The sequence below is a fragment of the Cavia porcellus genome, unplaced genomic scaffold (genome assembly GCF_034190915.1).
Source record: "Cavia porcellus strain 051 isolate PalLab524CR breed Dunkin Hartley unplaced genomic scaffold, mCavPor4.1 scaffold_4, whole genome shotgun sequence".
In the NCBI taxonomy this organism is placed as follows: Eukaryota; Metazoa; Chordata; class Mammalia; order Rodentia; family Caviidae; genus Cavia; species Cavia porcellus.
In genome coordinates, this window is record NW_026947487.1 from 8788149 (window position 1) to 8806791 (window position 18643).

The 18643-nt window shown below is 35.2% G+C and overlaps 1 protein-coding gene across 10 annotated transcripts in view; it reads left to right on the plus strand.

The window, feature by feature from the left end:
- Window positions 1-18643, plus strand: part of Myo9a (myosin IXA) — a 351801-nt gene that overhangs the window by 270797 nt on the left and 62361 nt on the right. For 7 of the 10 annotated variants that reach the window (XM_063246690.1, XM_063246689.1, XM_063246687.1 and 4 more), the window contains 8 exons: window positions 357-437; window positions 2702-2812; window positions 3962-4084; window positions 5492-5641; window positions 6410-6729; window positions 7751-9340; window positions 11963-12062; window positions 12553-12768. In XM_063246690.1, coding sequence (XP_063102760.1) covers window positions 357-437; window positions 2702-2812; window positions 3962-4084; window positions 5492-5641; window positions 6410-6729; window positions 7751-9340; window positions 11963-12062; window positions 12553-12768 — 2691 coding nt within the window. The remainder of the gene's footprint in view (window positions 1-356; window positions 438-2701; window positions 2813-3961; window positions 4085-5491; window positions 5642-6409; window positions 6730-7750; window positions 9341-11962; window positions 12063-12552; window positions 12769-18643) is intronic. The other 3 variants (XM_063246695.1, XM_063246696.1, XM_063246691.1) reach the window with 2 other exon arrangements.

Consider the following 18643-nt stretch of genomic DNA (forward strand, 5'->3'; position numbering starts at 1 on the left):
ATTTACTGGATACCCTCCTGGATGAGTTTTAAAGTTCTTCAAAAATGCACACATTTGAATAAAGTTGTGTAAGGAAATTTGAAAAATATTGACAAAAATTTTCTCTACTTATATTATTCTGAAATATATCTGCAGTATTTACCATTATCATTATCAGCTTTAAAACTGAACTACCATCCTTGTCTTTATGCTAAATTTAACCAGAATGGGGAAATACAGTTTGCTTTCTAGAAGAAAACTCTTTTCTGTGTTTGTAGACAATTTTTACATACTCTGCCACTATTATTTGTTTTATAAATTATTGGTAGCTAGTTTGGAACTGGAGAGTTTGCTAACTGTGTTGCTTTGAATTACAGGCTTCATTAAGCAAGCTGATGGAAACACTAGATCAAGCAGAACCGTATTTTGTGAAATGCATTCGTTCCAATGCTGAAAAGGTAAAAATGTTCTGTGAATGTTACCATGTAGCTCCGGTTACTTCAAACCAAGATTTAAATTATTTTTAAAGAGATTGGTGAGACGGAAAGCTATTTTTAATTTTTTAAGGAAAATAATGTTCATAAGTATTTTTATGGCTCCCATTCTGATGTCCACATTTACCTATCTTTAATGTGTTTGTGCCAGCTTGATTTAGCATCTCTAGAATTGGAAAAGCAAATAACCTGGAAATGTCTTTAGAAATGAGCTTACTTGGGGCTGTGAAGTTAAGTGCCTGCCTGGCAAGTACGAAGTCGTGAGTTTAATCCCTGGTACCAAAAAAGAAAGAAAGAAAAGAAATGAGCTTACTTGACTTGAAAGGTCTTGTTTTGGGATATGTGCTATACCTCTTAAAAAACTGCTGTATATTTTTCATGTTTAGGGATTCTTGTTCCTGTAACTTAGAGAAGATCTCATTCTTGGTTTCTTTCTCTTTTCTATGGCAATTCCTATAATTAAGAAACACAGACAATTCAAAACATAAAAATAACTCTTTATAAATATTTATGTAAATCTTTGTCATTTTTATGTTCATCATAGGAAAAAGTAGTTCCAGCCTAAATAGCAAAATATAGTAGGGATGTACAGCTTTCTCATTTTTTACAGAAATAATATGCAGCTCTGTTATTTAAAATTTTAGAGCAGTTACTTGATATCAGTGAACTTTGTTCATTGTTGAGACGCAGTACCCGACACTATAGGAAGAAAGATTGATTTCAGCTTACAGTTTATAGAGGTTTCAGTTCATAGTTAGCTGGTTCCAAGGCAGGGTGGCGTAGACAGAAATCAGAGAACATCAAGGGAGGAGTCAGAAAGGGGACTAAAACCCTCCCAGGTCACATTCCCAGTAACCTGTCTCCTACCACCAGCCCCCAACCCCGGGGCTATGAGCTTAAGGCTTTTGAGAGACATCTAGATATAAACCATAGCACTTGATTATTCTGTGGCTTAAGCATTTCAGTTAGTGCTTTATGTACTATAAACATATGCTATAAACATATACAAAAATTAAAATGAAAAGGTTTTAACATATGTAATAATAAACTATAATTCTAGGAATAATCTCTTACTGCTTTGTGACCATATATGTTAATACCTGTAAAGTGCTTAATTCCTTCCTGTACTAAGTAGTTATTAAATAAATGACTCTTCGAATGACTACAAAAGAAACTACTATATTTAAATAGAAGTTTGAGTTTCAATTACTGAGATCTTACTATACATGGAGTATTTCAGGGTACAGAATACTAAATGTTAACTATTGTCTGACAGTAATTGTTCATTTTGTTTTCCATGATAGCTAGTGTGTTTCATCTAGCTGCAGGGGAAAGTGCTTGAGATTGCCTTAGAGGATCACTGAAAATACTATTTAGGAAACAGAGAAATATCAGAGACTCCTGTGTATCTTCTTTTTAATATCCAAACACATGCCTGATGAGGTATCTTGGGAGTGATAGGATGTTAAGGTTGATGTTGAGTGGCTACCTCACATTAGCCTCTCCTTGTCAATGCCTATAATGAAGAGATTAATTCTGAGGGACTATGAGGTTTTTTTTTAGAGCTTTTTTATGTTACTATCATAAAAAAAAGTATTAGAGAAATAAACTACTCTGCACCTTTCACTGGGAAAAAAAAATCCTTAAGCTCTCATTTAACCAAGACAACTGACATACAGAGGGTTTCTTATGCTATTGTAGGTAACAGTAAGTGAAATGTAAAAATAGACCCTAGATGTGATAACAGATACCTGTATAGTGCTAGCACAAGAGTGGCTGAATCAGAAGAATCATTTGAGCCTAGGAGTTCTAGACCAACCTCGACAACACAGCAAGACTCCATCTCAAAAAAGAAAATACAATCACAACAGAAATAAAAATACTGTACAAGTAGGTCTTGACTATGTTTAAGTAGATTACTCATGTTATAAATTTTATAATAAATGGACTATGATGTCTCTGTGGACACCCATATTCCTGCAAGGTCTTGTACCTGCACAGTCAGAGACACTTAGAAGCTTGGTTCTCTCTTTTCCTCCTGGGTCAACAGAACTGTTCTGTAACTACCACCTGGGATGTGAGCTTATCCTGTTGCCTTGGCTGTGTCTTGACCTGGCAACCTCAAGGCAGTCCCTGAATACTCAAAAGTTAGCCATGATTATGAGATAAACAGTAATTTAGAGGCAATACTGTTCTGGGTTCACCTTTTTCCGCTTGTTTTGTTTAAGCTGCCTTTAAGGTTCAACGATGCCTTGGTACTCAGACAGCTCCGGTACACAGGAATGCTGGAGACAGTTCGGATCTGCCAATCAGGATACAGCTGCAAATACTCTTTTCAGGTTGTGCTTCTAAAGTGGCATTTATATATTCACATCAGATAAATTTTCACGTATCTTATTGGGGCTCAATTGTTTATTTCCCTTAATTCTTGCTTTTTGCTCTGCCTTTTGTTATACAGAGTTGAAAAGGTTTTAAAAAGTGGTGTTTTTTTGGATACTAGTAGCATCATTAAGCTTATGTTGTAATAGAATCCAGTGTGTGGCTGTTAGATCAGAGTGTTTACTATTAGTAAATTGACTGATAATGCAGTTCTTCATGCTGATTGTTCCTGTAATTGAAGTAGTCAGTTAAAATTACCTAGATGCAACAGTTTTCCTGGTACAATTTTCTTTCATAGGAAGCTGCCAGGAAGTTACATAGGTATTATTTTACCTGTGTATTTACTGCTATGGCTGTGAAAATTATATTGGAGTTATTGTATTAGAATCTTTCATGTATTGGGAAAGAAATCTTTGTTCTGAGTTATACCTGTTCATAGCTGCCATGCCAGCCCATAGTGGCACACATCTGTTATCTCAGCACTCTGGTAAGGCTGAGGCAGGAGGATCATCATAAGTTCAAGGCAAGCCTAAGCAGCTTAGTAACTTGGTGAGATCCGGTCTCAAAACCGAAAGAAAAATAAAGTCTGGGAAATAGCCCATTCTGAATGGTTCAATCCTCAATACTAAAAATAAAATAAAAAGTTGCCACATTAGCTTTTTCTGTTTGTTTCCTGGCTAAGAATTTCAGCTTCTTGCTAAATTATCTTTTCTTTGGGGCTGGAGGTTTAGCTCAGTGGCATAAGCACCTGCCTTGCAAGCAGGTGGTCGTGAGTTCGATCCCCGGTACCGATAAAAAGGAAAAAGACCAAAAAAAAAAAAAAAAGACAAAAAAAAAATTATCTTTTCTTTGATCTCTCATATATATTTCTCAAAAGAGATAAATAACGTCTGCCTTTCTTCTTTCATTTCCATAGTATTAATAGGCAGAACTCAGTTTCTTTTTCCCTTCCCATGTTGTTTATCTTTTATGATATGTTAAATTAATAGCCACCTCTTTTTGTTTCATCTTGTTTAAAAGAATAAGATTAAAGGATAATTAAGTTGTTTAGTATTTTGCTTACATATAATTCTCTTGTGATTTTACAGCATTTTCTTTTTATTTTTCAGGATTTCGTTAGCCACTTTCATGTACTTCTTCCTCAAAGTATTATTCCATCCAAATTTAATATTCAGGATTTCTTTGGGAAAATAAATCTTAATCCAGATAGTTACCAAGTTGGAAAAACCATGGTAAATATAAAATATATATAGATACATAGATATATAGATACCTCCTTTGTCAAATCTGAGTACATTTTCATTTTAATAATAATGTCTGAGTACATTTTCATTTTAATAATAATGTCAGTTGTTGACTATGAAGATTTTTATTTAAAAAGTAGCATGTATGAGATTCATAAGGAAATTGATTAAGGTTTTGTAAATAATATAGCCAGAATTAACAGTATTTCTGGTCAGTGCTATAGTTGTGACTGTAATTTTAACTGTAATTTAAACCATCTCTGACTAGATACTCTGCTATAGTTAGCAACTCACTTGTCCGTATTTCCCTACTGGCCTTAATTTATTAGCTGCTTTTTTCCTTTCACTCTTTTTCCTTCTCTCAGGCTAGAAACTGTAATCATTTTGGCATATCCTTCAATATAATTCTTTCTGTTTCTCATTTTAGTAACAGATGATTTTTATATCGTGTCCCTTTTTCTGTCCTTTAGCTTCCATTTTCTTTTCTTTCGCTTTTCTTATGTAAGTTACCTTTAGAATAACAGATGTTTATTTACTACTTATCTGTTTTAGTTCTTATTAAAAGGATCTGAATATATTTTGTCTTGGCCTCTTGCTCAATAATAATCCCCCAGTAACTTCCTCATTAAATTCAAACATCTTCCTCTTTTTAAAAAACTTCCTGTTGTGTCTTCACATGATTCATTATCCTCTTCATGAAAATGAATTATTCTGTTGTCCTCTGTCCATGCTTTTATTATTTAGTAACCCTTTGGGTTACTCAGTTGACATCTTCTGTCTCTAGCCTTTATTAGTTCATTGTTTTCTTCTTAGGGTGCATAATATTTTTCTGCATTTAAAAGTGAAGTATAAATTTTGTTTCCAAACAGATGTCTCTTAATTTATTTTTGTATACTGCAAAGTCTCTAAGAATGTGTTAGGGGAAGGAAGAAGTAAATAAGTTACCTAATTGATAACTTTGACCATAAGTCTTTGATGAATGCTAAATTTAAAAAATTCTGTTGTCATTGGTTTATTCACATGATTAAGTTTCAAAATATAGTTCTCAATCTTTCCCCCTGTAAGGCCCTTGAAAAATATTATTTTGATGCATTTTCAATTGTACATCAATTCATTAAGTGATTTTCCCAAAGGAATAATGTATCCAGTCACTACCAGTGGAATTTTTGTACTCTTGTTCATCTTCTTATTTCCCCTCCTGTATTTTAATATCTTTTCAATTTGAGGATGACTACTTTAGATCAGCTGATACAAGACTTAATTTTTCAGTCCTTCATTTACATGTCTGCATTGTATTTGTTCTTGTGGGAAAACTTGCCACAAGAAGAGTAATTCATGAAAGCAAAGTTTTAATTTCTTCTTAAGCTACATTCCCTGTGTTTCTCCTTGTGGTAGATCTTCCTAAAAGAGCAGGAACGGCAGCACTTACAAGATCTGCTTCACCGGGAGGTGCTCCGTAGAATTGTGTTGTTGCAGCGGTGGTTCCGGGTGCTGCTGTGTAGACAGCATTTCCTCCGTCTGAGACAGGCAGCCATTGTTATCCAGGTGCGAAGCAGAGGCTTCTTTACATAAGACCGATTGCTTTATTTGTTCTTTGTTCAATGACTAGAAATAGTTTCACTGTGTAACTTTTAAATAATAATGTGAACACCAGAGATGGGAAAGTATTCTACTCAGTTTTGATATGTTCTAGCACCCAACAGATTACCTAGCATATTATAGTTGACAGTTAATATTGATTTACTGAATTTAAATTGAATTTATATTTACAATGTTTTTTGAAGTTTAAACAGGGCCAAGGAGTCATGTATCTTAATTTTTGTAGAGTGGTTCTTTTTATGTAATAGTTTGCTGAGTGACATTTGAGACTTACATGCACATTAGCATTTATTGGATGATGGGCCCTTTATGTCACATTTATGTGTTATTCCCCCAGTTTTTTTATATCCTTGGATATTCTCCACAAGACATTTTTGTTTGTGTAAGAAAATCTGTAGTATATTGACTTTTGGTTGCCTTACACCCATTAATATTATTAGAGCAAATTGTATCAAAAAAGAATATAACTTGTTGAAATGAATTTGTAGGACATGAAAGTATCTAAAATTTTTAAGTTATGTAGTTAACTTGATGAAGGTTATATTATTTGAAATAGTTACTTATCCAAACATATCTGGAAAATTTTTATCTTTTATTCACTGACAGTTTAGCTGCTTAGCTACATGACTTGTAAGTAAGAAATTCATCTTTTTTTCCCCTTTTCTGTGCAAATATATGGTAATGTGACTACCCATGTTGTTTTTTGTCTTCCAGAGATTCTGGAGGAATTACCTAAAAGGGAAGCAAGTCAGAGCTGCAGCTGTGCAGAAGGTTGCTTTTGTCATGGAGAGTGCAGCTACTTTCCTCCAAGCTTCCTGGCGTGCTCACTTAGAGAGGCAAAGGTACTTGGAGCTAAGGGCTGCGGTCATAGTCATCCAGCAGAGATGGAGGAACCTCTGTAGGCACAGGCACAGGGCTGCTACCTGCATACAGGCAAGATGGAAAGGCTACAAGGAAAGTAAGCGTTATCAAGAACAAAGGAATGCAATTATCCTTTTACAGTCAACATGTAGAGGATTTGCAGCAAGACAAAGGTAATCTCTGTTACTGTAATTACTCCTCCTGTCTTCCTAACTACTTTGTGTACTATTACTGGTTATATACAATTTGTTTTCTTCACTACACTATGATACTTCTGCCAATTTTAAAGTATAAGGTCTGAGCTACAGGGTAAGTTAAATAAGTATCTATTGAATTAAAATGAATTGGAATTCCTCATAGCTTGTGGTTATAACTGCAATAATGAACTTTCACATTAGATTTAATCTTACAAAACTGAAAGTATTCAACTTTTTTGGGTTTTTTTGTTTGTTTGTTTGTTTGTTTGTTCATTTTTTGAGACAGAGTCTCATTGTGTAGCTCAGGCTGGCCTTGAACTTGCAGCAGTGCTCCTGCCCCTGCTTCTTAACTGTTGGGATTTGTGGGCATGAATACCAGCAGAATTCAGCTTTTTACCTTTAGAAACATTAATTTCATATTTAAGGTCTGTATTAAAGTAAGGATAGTATTAAAATGAGAGCTTTACTTCTTAAATAGTTGACATTTTGACTGGAATGCCCAGTTCGAAATAATATGCATACTTGGGCAAAATGACACACACTTATAATCCTAGCACTTGTGAGCCTGAGGTGAGAGAATCACTGCAAGTTTGAAGCCAGCCTGAGCTACATGGTTAGTTCAAGGCACACCTGATCTATGGAGCAAGATCCTGTCTCAGAAAACTAAAAATGAAAGAAAGAAATTTGATACACGTAATAAATATCCTCTATATCATGGAAACAGAAGGATTATAATGGTATGATTAAGTTAAGAAATGCTTAGGAATTATAAAATGAAAATGTTAAAAGCTAGGTGCAGTGGCATATACCAGTAGTTCCAGCTACTGAGGGCTGACTGACTGATTAAGTACGGAGTTTGAGGCCATCCTCAACAATTACAACATAGTAGACTGTCTTTAAAACAAGAAAGTAAGTTTGTGACCTTCCATTTCTTTTTAAATTCCTAATCAGTGTATCCATAGGTATCCATAACTCATTTATATCTATTTTCATGTAGATATAAAGCCTTAAAAGAACAGAAGCTAAAAGAAACAAAACTAGACCATGGATTAATGACTGTCAAGGCATTTAGAGCTCTGAAAATTCAGGGTTCAGACCCTTCAGAATGGGAGGATTGTTCCTTTGACAGCAGAGTAAAAGCCATAGAGGAAAGTAAATCTGTGATGGATAGCAGTCACATTGGCTGTGACAGTTCAATGGAGGGCTCAGAAGAATCTCTAGACAAGAGGCAGGAGAGAACCAGAAGCCAAAGTGGTATGGACTTACAGCAAGAGGTGATTGTCAGAGAAAGACCCAAATCATTGGAAGATCTCCACCAGAAAAAAGTAGGGCGGGCCAAAAGAGAAAGCCGGAGAATGAGAGAGCTAGAGCAAGCTATATTTAGCTTGGAACTGCTGAAAGTTCGTTCTCTTGGTGGTATGTCTCCTTCAGAGGAACGGAGATGGTCTACAGAACTGATACCTGAAGGCCTCCAGTCTCCACAGGACACCCCTGATAGTGAAAGCTCTCAAGGAAGCTTGGAACTTCTAAGCTGTGAAGACAGCCAGAAGAGCAAGCTAGAGTCTATAGTTTTAGATGAAGGACACTTGCCATCACCAAATATGTCTCTCAGTGTAAAATCTGATTCACAGGACAATTCCCTCAGTGCCTCAAGTGAGACCAGCTCTGCATGGATTCAGAAGGGAGCATACCCTGACTCAGAGCCCTTAAAGAATGAGACTATGCAGGAAAAGTGGGTCTGTGGTTCTGAACCTATCACCTGTAGGACACAGCAGAGAGATTCTTCTATGTCAAATAGTTTGCCTACTTTTTTTTATATTCCCCATCAAGACACCCTAAAAACAAGTTCCCAGCATGTCCAAAGAAATAAACATTTGGAACACAACCATACACTAGGGACACCTCATACTTTCGATTTCAGCAGAGAAGCAAGAATGTCTCACTTCTCAGGAGACCAAGTGGTTCCTTCTTTGAATATGGATTCTTCTAATAATGTGCTTAAGAAATTAGAAAAACTAAACACAGAGAAGGAAGAAAGGCAAAAGCAGCTGCAGCAGCAAAATGAAAAAGAAATGATGGAACAGATTCGACAGCAAACAGATATTCTAGAAAAAGAGCGCAAAGCCTTCAAGACAATTGAAAAACCAAGAGCTGGAGAGTCTTCCCTGACACCATCATTCTGTCAATCAAAGCCAAGAGCTGAGAGGCCATCCTCTCTATTTCTCCCAAGTACTCCATTCAAGGGAGAACCCAGGGGACTAGGATCCCCATCAGTAACTGTAAGAGATGCTGTTTTTGCCTCAAAGGACAGTCCCTCTGCTCATTTACCCATGACGGACCGCTCAGTCACAATTTTCTTTGAAAGAAAAGGAAACCCATGCCAGTCTAGTAATGCCAAGGAATTGTCCAAGACAGAAAGAACAGGCACCCAGCAGGATATTGCCTGTAAACTCTCTAATGATCACATTTCAAAACGAGAACACCTTAGAGCAGGTCAGTCTTATGACCACAAGTCTGAAGACCCTTCCAGAGAGAGAAGTACGAAGGCCATTTTCTTCACATCAAAGGACAATACAAGTATTCCTGTGTAAGTAGAATGTTTACCTGTAGCTATATATGGACATGTTTTTGGAGTATTTTTATGGTGTCTTTTTCTGCTCCACTTATTTGTGTGGATACTGCTCAAATTAACCATTTTCTTCTTGTAAAAATACTCTTAGAGACAGAACAAAGCATTGATTCTGTCAAGTACTTGAAATTGGATATAGTTACCTCCTATGATTCTCTGAACGCAGGTAGCAGAGCTCTTGATTCTTCTCCATTAAGTCAAGGAGAATGTACAGGGGCTGGGGATTTAGCTCAGCGGCATAAGTTCCTGCCTTGCAAGCAGTCGGTCGTGAGTTCGATCCCCAGTACCGATAAAAATGAAAAGAAAGAAAGAAAAAAAAAAGAGAATGTACAAGGGGCAGATCAGCACATGCGCACATCACTCTAGAACCGTGAAAGAAATGTGGCTGTCCAAGCCAGCCAGTGTCAGGCTTTAATGAAGTAAATGTGTTTGTCATAGTTGTTGGTCTATTTATGGCCTTCATTATTTTTTTATACATGTGTGGGTGTGGCAGATGGGCAGATGTGTTTGTGTGATGTAAATTTACCATCTTTTACCATTTTTAAGTGTTACAGTCAACAGTAGTTTTAACTCTATTAACATGGTTGTTCAGCAGCTCTCTAGAACTTTTTCATTTTGTGTAACTGAGCCATATACCTGTGAAACAACTGCCTTTTCCCTTCTCCTTAACCCTTGGCAACTACTATTCTATTTTCTAAGAGCTCAGCTATTTTAGATACCTTACATAAGCAGAAGTTCTTTTAAGATCTTTTTTAGCTCACAGTAGTCATGAGAAAATCTTTTCATTCAGTGTTAAACACAGGACTGAGCATCCCAGAAGAGCATTTTCAAAATGATCCATAACAAGTTGGATAAAATTTAAGATGCTTGTATTGTCTGTATTTGGTGCTCTTGTAGTGCCTGTGGAAGACATCACTGTTGACTATACCTTAGGGCAAAAATACTAAATTTCACGTTAATAAAAAGACTTTTCTCTCCTATAGTAGTCACCATTTAAATCATTTAGGCCTTAAATTACATACAGATTTTATAGAAATCCTTTGCAAATATGGACAGGAGACTCTTAACATTTTATTTTCCCACTCAAGGTTTCTACACTGTTAGAAAATGCAGATAAACTTAATGACACTTTGAAGTCCCTTTCTTAAACCTAGAGATTGCGCAGAAGAGTAAAGGCTCTGTGTAGCATGTAAACCAGTAAGAAAATTTAAAAATATATCTTCTGTTAATCTGATTGAGTTTAATAGTGTGAAGTGTGTGCATGCTGGTGTTTCTGAATTATCTAGTCCAGTTTCTCACATACTAGAAATGAGATCACTAGGGTCCATAGTGGTAAAATGATTCAGTGTTACATATTTAGAGAAGTAATTGGTACTAGAACTTGAATTTCTCAATTAGATAGTAATACTAGATTAGTGTTTTTTCTGTAACATATTGGTGATGGATACACAGTGATCTTCACCTGTTTAATCAGTGAGAACAAAAATAAATATAAATCTGTAGAAATCTAAAATAACTGTGATTTTTAAAGCTACTTTGGGTGGTAAAGGTCTTACTAGTTGTTCTCCTTCTCTTTGGAGATAGACCAATAGGGTCAGCTGTGACAAGAGGGATTTGGCAAGAGATTTTAATTATTAGATGATATTAATGATGAGATTTTTTTTTTTTTTTTTTTTTGGTGGTCTTTTTGAAACAGGATCTCACTGTGCAGTTCAGGCTGGCCTCAAGTTCAGTTTGTAACCCAGGCTGGTCTTGAACTCAGCATATTCTCCTGCCTCAGCCTCCCAAATCCTAGGATTACAGGCGTGTGCCATCATGCCTAGCTATTAATGTGGAGATTTTAATGACTAGATTTTAATGCTTCTTTTATCTTGATAAATGTCTTTTCCTGCCATTATTATTATCTAATTTCAGGTTTTAGAAGTAAGATAATAAATGCAAATTGTAAAGATTTTAGAAAAAGTTGACTTAATTTAAAAAAAAAAAAAAACACTTCCCAGAGGCAACTTTTTAAATACTAGATTTTGTAGTACTGAGGCTCCAACCCAGGAAGAGCCTCATGCACTTGAACCTAGGGTCCTACCGCTGAGCTGTATCTCTAGTTCAAAGAAGTTTCTCTCAGGAGCCATTTCAGTGTTAAAAAAAAAAAAGTTAAGTCCTCATCCTTAGATGGCTGCTTATCAGGTATATTATTGTTAGATTAAAAGAGTCCTAATAAGACCTAGCTACAAGTTTGGGGGACATGATACTTTCCTTTGTTCACAATCAGATCTACTTAGGGTTTTGAACTACTTTTGCTGCTACTATTCTTTTTTTTTTTTTTTTTTTTTTTTTTGGTACTGGGAATCAAACTTAGGATCTTGTGCTTGCCAGGCAGACACTGCTGCTGAGCTGTATTTCTGGTCCCTGCTGCTACTATTCTTAAACATATGTCACCATAGGGAGTATACCCAGTGATTACCAAAGCAAAACATCTAGGAATTCAGTCATCTGTGCAGATTCTTGATAATACTTGGGTATAATATTCATTTTCTATAGAATATCTGCAAAGAACTGAAATATAATCTTATTGTTTTAAAGTGTCAACAAGGAAGTATTAAGCAGTAAAAATCCTCATGTCCATAAACAAGATGAACCAACTTGGAAACCTCTGAAGTTAGCTGGGCCTGGTCAACGAGAGGTAAATATTGGACCTGTTCATCTTCTGTGTGAAGTAGATGCAGATTATTTTGGAAATTACTGTTCTTGTAGGCCTAACACCTTATCTACTCCCAGTGTTAAAGAAGCCATGAGCTAAACCTGTTAAAAGTAGTAAGGTATACTCCAGGCAGTGAGTAATGCCTAAAATCCAAATTATGTTTATAAAATAGAAGTTGCTTGGATTAAAGACAATTTATTGAGATGACTTTGGTGTGACCTGTTATGGCAAGGAAGGGTTACTGACTTGGCTGTGAAAAAGCATGATATAGATTTTTAGCTTTCCTTCTTACCCTTTGTCCAGAGTAATCTGTATGGATTTCTTTTCACCATCCCTGTTGTTACTTCCATTAATGGAAAGGCCATGTTGGGGTGGAGGGATGTTTCAAGAAATTCATGAGTCCTTTTTCATTGGCATCATCTCCAAAAACCAAAACAAAACGTTGTGTTATTTGTTTTATCATTTGGTCAAGCAGGTTGCCAGACCAGCCCATAAAAAGAAAGCGCGAATGGCGCGGACGCGCTCCGATTTCTTGACTAGAGGTACTTTTGCCGATGGGGAGGGGGACACAGAGGAAGATGATTACGATGACATAATTGAGCCCCACCTCTCCCTTGACCAAGCTTCTCACTCTGAGCTAGGGTCTGCATCCAGCCTGGGTCAGGCCTCTCACAGTGACTCCGAAATGGTAATTTTACAGCAATATGAGAAAAATGTCTAGACAGCAAGCAATTCTGATGGAAATCGTCTTTGCTAATCTAAAGCTAACCTTCACAGCTTCTTCCCATCTAATGTTGTACATGGGAAACCTCATGGAACACAGCAGATAAAGCTAAGTGTTAATAAGATTCAAGTAAAGGGCACCTCCGCATCACACATCAAGTCATGAACTAGGGAAAGTTAAGGCAGTTGAGCACTGTAGTAGAAATTTTGATGCTGTGATCTCAGATGATAGAGTAGAGGCCCTTACTTTTTCCCATAAAGGACCAGATAATAAATACTTTAGACTTTGTAGATGATACATTCTCTTAATTTGACAACCATCTTAACTATCATCATATGAAAGCAGCCCCAGACAGTAAGTTTTTTAAAAAAGAGCAATAGAAATTACTGTGTTCTAATAAAACAACACAGACAGTGTGCTGTAAATTGACTACTCCCTGGCCTAGGAAATAGGCTGTTACATAATTCAGTCGATTTTTAACTGAAATGTTACTTATTTTTTGCCTTTAAATTTGCTTCCTCATCCCTATTTTTCAGTAATATCAAATAAACATGATTTTTAAAAAATTTTGTGAGCAAAATGTGACTCCCAAGAGAATCTAACCAGACAGAAGGCCACAGGTAGTGTGAAGTTGTATTAGTGTCAGATTACAACATTGGCACATCTTTGAGTAAATCTTTACTATATGAGTCTTGGAATATAACTTCATCATCATCTTACCCAAAATTAGGTACAAATGTGTTTTGATGAGTATAAGTGTATTTGTAGATATATTAGGGTAAAGAATTTTATTTTGGAATTATCCTAGAAAATAACATATGTCTAATACAAACTAAAACATTATCACTGAAGTATGTTTTATTTCCATGCAGATTCATAGGTTGGCTCTACAGTTTTCTTTAAAGTATGGTGGAAAAATGTATAATTTTTGGATCATTAAATGTTTTATTTTTGAAAACTTAAAGTTTGAATTGTGAAGATACAGTTAAAATTTTTCTTAATTTTCAGAACACCCTTACTGTCTTTTTATTTTTGAAAGGTAGATCCAATTTTAAGATGATAATTAATACTCATGTTCCATGGGGGGGGGGGTGAGACCAGAGAAATGTTCCCTGATTAAATAAATGAGTCATTAACCTGAGCTATACTGCAGGATTTTAGAAATTGGAAACACATTATACAGTATATATATAATTACACAAAATTTTATATACACAAAACCAATTTTGAAGGTGCCTTTTATTAGAGTCATAAATAAACATACTCTGTTATGTGATTAGTGATTAAATTAATTGTGAAAAAGTTTTGTAGTGGAACAAATATTGGTGAAAAACACTAATGTATGGATATTTTCAACTATGGAAGACCTTAGCACTTCTGACTGCTGTTGTGTTCCTGAGTTTCTTTTGTAACAACCTCTAGTCCTTTTGGTGATAGAATTTTTTCACACTGGAACTCTTGCTGAAATGAACTAGGAAGTCGGGCTTTCTGCTTTGGAGCATTCAGCTCCTGTCAAGAGTTGTTCTAGCCTCTGTCACCTGCTTGACAGCCACTGCATGCGGTAGCTGTAGAACACTTCCCTGCACAATGTATTAGTCACTCTTAGATTCTTTACTGCTCTTCTCTCTTGTCACTGGCTACTTGAGAAGCAGGTGGTGGTGCTTATTTCTGGTGGACACTTGCATGAACAAGCTTTGCTTTCTAGAATATGCTATTAGATGCTTATTGGGGTGGGGAGGGGGAGGATAGGAATGATTTTACAATGTTTTCTATTTGTTTATCTTGAAAATGTACCATGTTGTAACATTAACTGTTGTGAAGATGAAGACTTAAACTGTTTCTAAGTAGGATCTCTCACATTCTCAAAATCCAGATTTTTTTAATCGATTTAATTTTAGGTGTCACATGGGTTATTTTTTATTTTTAAAAAGCAAAACAAAAAAAGGTAGAAATAGTAGTTTCATAAAAATAACAGTAAGAAATCAACACTAGTTAATATATTACATTGTTGTCTTAGAAGTAGTTGTTCAAGTTATAAAATCTAAGCATAAAAATAGACAATCAAGCAATGATAGCACAAACTTCTTTTTGATGAACTCAGAATTAGTAATATGATTATCTGTCTTGCACACTTATACATACAGTTACACGTGTATACCTACAAGTTGTTCTTTCCTGTTGAGCACTTTCTTTCCCTTTCATTATTACCATATCTGTTGTACATTTTGGATCTTATTACTCCTTCAGTTTTTTATTATTTTTTACACTAGGGAGACAATACGATATTTACAAATGTGAATCTGATTTAATTCACTTATGAATAGACTCTCAAATAGCCTCAATTTACCTGTAAATGCCTCAAGATCATCCTTTTGCATGTGGATTTTTAAAACTTTTTCCTGGATGATTAAATCTTATCATTGATTCTTGCTAAGAAGTGTGCCATTAATCTTAGCAGAAATGACAATCTAAACTTTCTCGTTTTAAAGTATCTAATCTATTGGGATAAAGACTTTTACAAATGAATTACTTGAAATGGTTTAGATAAGTGTTATTTTTGAGTTGCTTAATTAATAAACAGTTGTTAACTGCTGGGCAAAAGAGGAGGCCAAGGTAGTAGTTTCCCTCCCTTGTGTGACTTTTATGGGTTTTAACTTCCTACTTCAAACTCTGCCATTTAAGTTACTGTTTAGTCTCATGCTACTCTCACTCTGTTCTTATGGCCTGGAAGAGCGATATGATGCAAAATGTGGTGACACATGCCTGTAATCTCAGCATTCAGGAGGCTGAGGCAGGAGGATCATTGAGACTAGCGAGGGCTATAAAGTGAGCTCATGGCCAGCCTGAACTGCATAGCGAGACCCTGTCTCAAAAAAAACAAACAAAACCATGTTCTGTTAACCAAAATTTTAAAGATGACTTCCATAGGTAAAGTCTCTCAGTCTTTTAGATAGATGGCAGTTGCATTAGTAAAAGCCTATATCATATCTTTAAGGAAACATACTTTTCTTTATATAGTTTCTTCTACCATAAGCCAAACTTGAAGCAGTAATCTTTGTGGAGATGACTCTCAAGTGGCTCCAGAATTTCATTCATTTTTATCCCCAACATAGAGAAACACCTCACCATCCCTGTTCCCAGTACTGGTCTCACTTCTCTTATATTACTATTTGTGTTTGTTATTCTCAGAGTTATGCACTGTCCAATTCTTGCCTTGTTGAGCTTTCTTTATCTGTGCTGTTCACTCCACTGAAGACTGCTAGAAAACCCTATGGATCCAGCAAAGCTCAGCTTATTATTTTATCTCACTGTAAAAGAAAACCAACCTTGATTATGTCTTAGCAATATCTCACAAGGGGGAAATGAGGAGAGGACATTTATTTGATTTTGGGGAGCCTGAGTTTGGTGATTCTGAAGGTTTCGCAAAAGTGGAAAACTGGGTGGATTAAACAACCAATTTATGATTCTTGGATTGTTAGCCCTAAGATGACAGCCACACTGTTGAATATGCACTTGGTGGTTCCATATATATTGTATTCCCCCTAAAAACTTAGGAACAACTTTATATATAGTACTACAGCTATCTGTTCTTTAAAGATTTGATATAATTTCATTGTCAAATGATCTGAGGTTAGTGCTTTTTTGCAGTGTATTCCTTAATTTTTTTGTTTGTTTGTTTCAGGGAAATTAGTCTTTTTAAGCTTTTAATCTAATGGGATCCATTTTGGTAAATCATTTTGTTTTGAAATCATCCATTTCCTGTAACTTTTCAAATTTATTTGCATAGAAGTATAGAAAGCAGTTGTTAAAGAGGTTTTAGTTTTTAAAATTTCTCTTTCAGAGATTATTTCTTTGTCATTTTTTTACTTTGTAGATTTATATTTTCTTTTATATGTTAGTAGTCATTGGTCTAATTTTATCCAAAACTGTAAGATGTTCCTTGATTTATTGTGCCTGTGTTTTCCATTCTCTATTTCATTTGTTTCCTGTTGGTTTGGTTTTGGTTCCCCCCCGATTTGGTGTTTTGTTTTGTTTTGTTTTTAGTTCACTTTCTCATTTTTCTAGGTGGTGTTGGTTTGGTTTGGTTTGGTTTGCTTTGGTTTGCTTTGGTTTGTTTTGACTGAGTCAGGGCTCCATTAGTAGTGTAGGCTGGCCCAAAACTCACTAGCCCAGGCTGCCTTGAACTCACGAGAATCCTCCTGCTTCAGCCTCCTGAATGCTGGGGTTACAGGCATGCACCACCATGCCTGGCCATTTTCTAGATTTCGAGTTGGCAATTTAAATTTGTTTTATTCTATCTTATTTATGTGGGTTTTTAAATCAATGATTTTTCCCTTGATCATCCCTCAGATGTATCTCATAGATACATAGCTTTTTTACTGTATTCCTACAGTTTTTAATGTTCTTATATGTATGATACACAAGACTTGATTATGAAAAAATATTTTAGTTTTTAGAGGAACGGCATTTTTAAAATGTTGGGAATTTCTATTTTTGTATTAAATCAGCTGTAATACTTCTGGAAGATATAGTTTGCTGATATTTTGTACCTAGTATGTGATTATTGTGACATTCATTTAAGAATGTGTATTCTTTACTCACAATAAAAGTTTCAGCAGATATTCATAATCTCTTATCATCTTTATCTTCTATAGCCTCATTATTTTTGATATACCAATCCAGATAATGGTATGTTTTATTCTTTGTCAATTATGGCTTTTAGGATTAGAACGCATCCTTTTTCACATTTAATGTTTTTTTGTTTTCATTCTGTTACCATTCCCCCTCTTGTATTATTTTCATTTACCTAGTATCTTTTTGTTTATCTCTTTTATTTTGGCCTTTCTGGATCACTTTTGTTTTAGGTATCAAATCAAAACATTTTTCTTATAATAAGTCAGTTATACCTAGTTATATTTACTGGTATAACTGATAGATTTAATTACAACTTCTTGTTTTATGTAATTTACATGGTATTTGCTACATTTATGTCATATGCATTTTCTTTTTTCTTCTAGTTTCTGTTTTTTCTATTGGTTGCTTATCTTTATGTGTAATTTTAAAAATGCCAATTGTCAGCTTTTCATTTTATCTAATAACTTTTTCTCTGGCTAGTCAATTTTTAATGATTAACTTCTAATCTAATTCTCACTTGTTGTGACGTAACTGTCAATGAATTATTGTATTCTCCTATTTTCCCTCTCCTTTATACTTTTTGTTTTTAGGCTTTTCTTTCTGGTTTATACAACCCAAATATACAACATGCATAAAGTAATCATTTAAAATCTAAACACAAAGAGACAAGAAAACCAGTCTAAAGAATATCAAATGATTCTTTCACCATAACTCCCACCATTATTTTCATCTCGTGTCTGCTTCTTCATATATTAATTTGCTGAAGTTTCCCTGTTCATCTTGATCAGATGAAGCTGTTCCCATAGTAGAGTCAGAAAAGGCTCGTAGAATTTCCCGAGGTCTTCCTGTAGTTTTTTTGATACTTGAAGGCATATGTTGGGTATATACAAAATCCTTTATTCACACTTAAATGTTATTCTTGTTAAATCTAATTCTTTTGTGCAAGTTATTTGCTCTTTTAGATTATAGACCTTTAGAATTTTTCCTTTGTTTCATAGCTAGAATATGTTTCATGTCTAGGGTATGGTTGTTACAGGTTAGTGATATCATATATCTCCTGCATTCTTTCAGTGTGTAAATTCTGGTCTTATCAAGCTTACTGAAAATTGTTTGTTTTTTATTTATTTGGTACCAGGGATCAAACTCATGACCTTGTGCTTGCCAGGCAGGCATTTGTGCTGCTGAGCTATAATCCTGGCCCTGA